Below are 1,774 nucleotides of genomic sequence, written 5' to 3' on the forward strand. Positions count from 1 at the left end.
CCCCTTCAGTGTGCTGCCTTGGTTGGTGAAGACCAGCCCCTCTGCCCAGACCTCCCTGAACTTGACCTCTCAGAGCTGGATGTCAGTGACTTAGATGCAGACAGCTTCCTGGGTGGCCTCAAATGGTACAGTGACCAATCAGAGATCATTTCCACTCAGTATGGCAATGAGGCATCCAATCTTTTTGAGGTAAGTAAAGCTTGTTTTCTTTCCCTGTATTTTTTCATCACTTTATCAATATGTTTTTCTACTTCTGCTTGATCACTTCTAACATGGCAGGTTGCTGTTTCTAAGCATTGTGGTGCTATGGAACATCTTTGCATCCGCAGTGATTTCATTATGTGCCCTCCCATGGGGTCAGGAGTGAGCTGAAATAATAAAATGCCCTAGCAAACACAACATGCTATCGCATTCTTGAATGCGAGCCAAACAAAATGTATAACTGTTACCAGTTTACAAACACGCTTTTACATTGCTCCGAAGTACAAAAGAGGCGATAACGTAGAAGAACGATAAGCCCAGGAGAACCTTGGTCCCCCTTGTTTGGATCGTGGCCGCGGTGCTGGGCTCCCTTATCAAAACTTTGAGCGTCAGTAACGCGGCACACATCTGAAAGAACACTCCGGTAGTAAACTCTGGACATGCCAGCTGGATTGCAAAACGCTTCTCAAAGGTTAGAGTGTAAAACTTTAATCTTTGCTTCCTCCCTCTCCCCCCCCTCTCTGGTTTTCTTTCTCCCTGCGTCCTCCTATCCCTCTCTTTCTGACTCTTTCTTTCTGTTCTCACCCGGTGACAAACGAAGTCCACAGAGGGTGATGATCTGGCCGGGGCCATAAAGCCATCGGTCTTGGGACTGAGTTCTAGTCCCCAGTTCATTATAAGCCTTTATCAGTACCACAGATAGACAAGAAAGACTGAGATTGGATGCTTTAGCCTCGCCTCAGGAGGAAAAACCCTGTCTGAGACGGCTGTGCATGTGTGTGTGCGCCTATGGCCCTGTCATGTAGTCACGTTTTCGGGGTCTTTGCTGTGTTTGTGTGTGTGTGTGTGTGTGTGTGTGTGTGTGTATGTGTGTGTACTTCCTCAGTGGTCTTGCAGCAGTTGATAACAGACTAAATTCTTTCCACGTTTAACCTCCCCGCTACCACCACCACCTTTTTCAGAGTCTCTTTATATCAGCACACATTCTACCTCTGCAGACCACCTCTACGCACACACACACACACACACAAGAAGAGGGGGGGGACTAGGGGGCTTAAGTACTAGCTGGTGTGACCGAGGCTCCTCTGTCGTCTGAGAGTGATATGGCTTGCAGCCACCGAGTGGCTCTGGGGATGGATAAAAATACCAATGAGAGTGAATGCATGTGCTTGCGTGTGTGTGTATGTGTGTGCAAGTGTGACTTTAAAACACAATGGAACTTAGCACCCACTGAGGACCGTGATGATGGAGCTAGCTTGGAGAAAGAATCCGTGTGTGACTTCCAATGTGAGAAAGAGCTTGTACTTGCGTGCCTGTGTGTGCACATGCTCCTGCACACCAGCGCACATGTTTGCATCCGCACCAATACTGTACATCGCAGTAAGTGGGTGATGTTTTTACTAACTCAACAAGCAGCAGCTATTGTATTATGCTCAGGATATGGAAAGGCTTCAGTTCATCATACGGCAGGACCCAGCTAATCCTTCTTAATCTGACAGGGGAAAGTTTGCCGCTCGGCAAGGATCAGAGGGCTAGGGCTGTAGCTGTACTTCCTGCACCCCCCCACCCCCCA

General features: G+C 48.3%; 1 protein-coding gene across 4 annotated transcripts in view; it reads left to right on the forward strand.

Moving 5' to 3' along the window:
- The window catches only part of ppargc1a (peroxisome proliferator-activated receptor gamma, coactivator 1 alpha), a 38,304-nt gene that overhangs the window by 3,396 nt on the left and 33,134 nt on the right, over positions 1–1,774 (forward strand). For all 4 annotated transcript variants that reach the window (XM_023421105.2, XM_023421104.2, XM_023421109.2 and 1 more), the window contains exon 2: positions 10–189. In XM_023421105.2, coding sequence (XP_023276873.1) covers positions 10–189 — 180 coding nt within the window. The remainder of the gene's footprint in view (positions 1–9; positions 190–1,774) is intronic.

Source organism: Seriola lalandi, unplaced genomic scaffold (genome assembly GCF_002814215.2).
Source record: "Seriola lalandi dorsalis isolate HSWRI2012SDOR001 ecotype SW California unplaced genomic scaffold, Sedor1 jcf7180002054663, whole genome shotgun sequence".
Classification (NCBI taxonomy): Eukaryota; Metazoa; Chordata; class Actinopteri; order Carangiformes; family Carangidae; genus Seriola; species Seriola lalandi.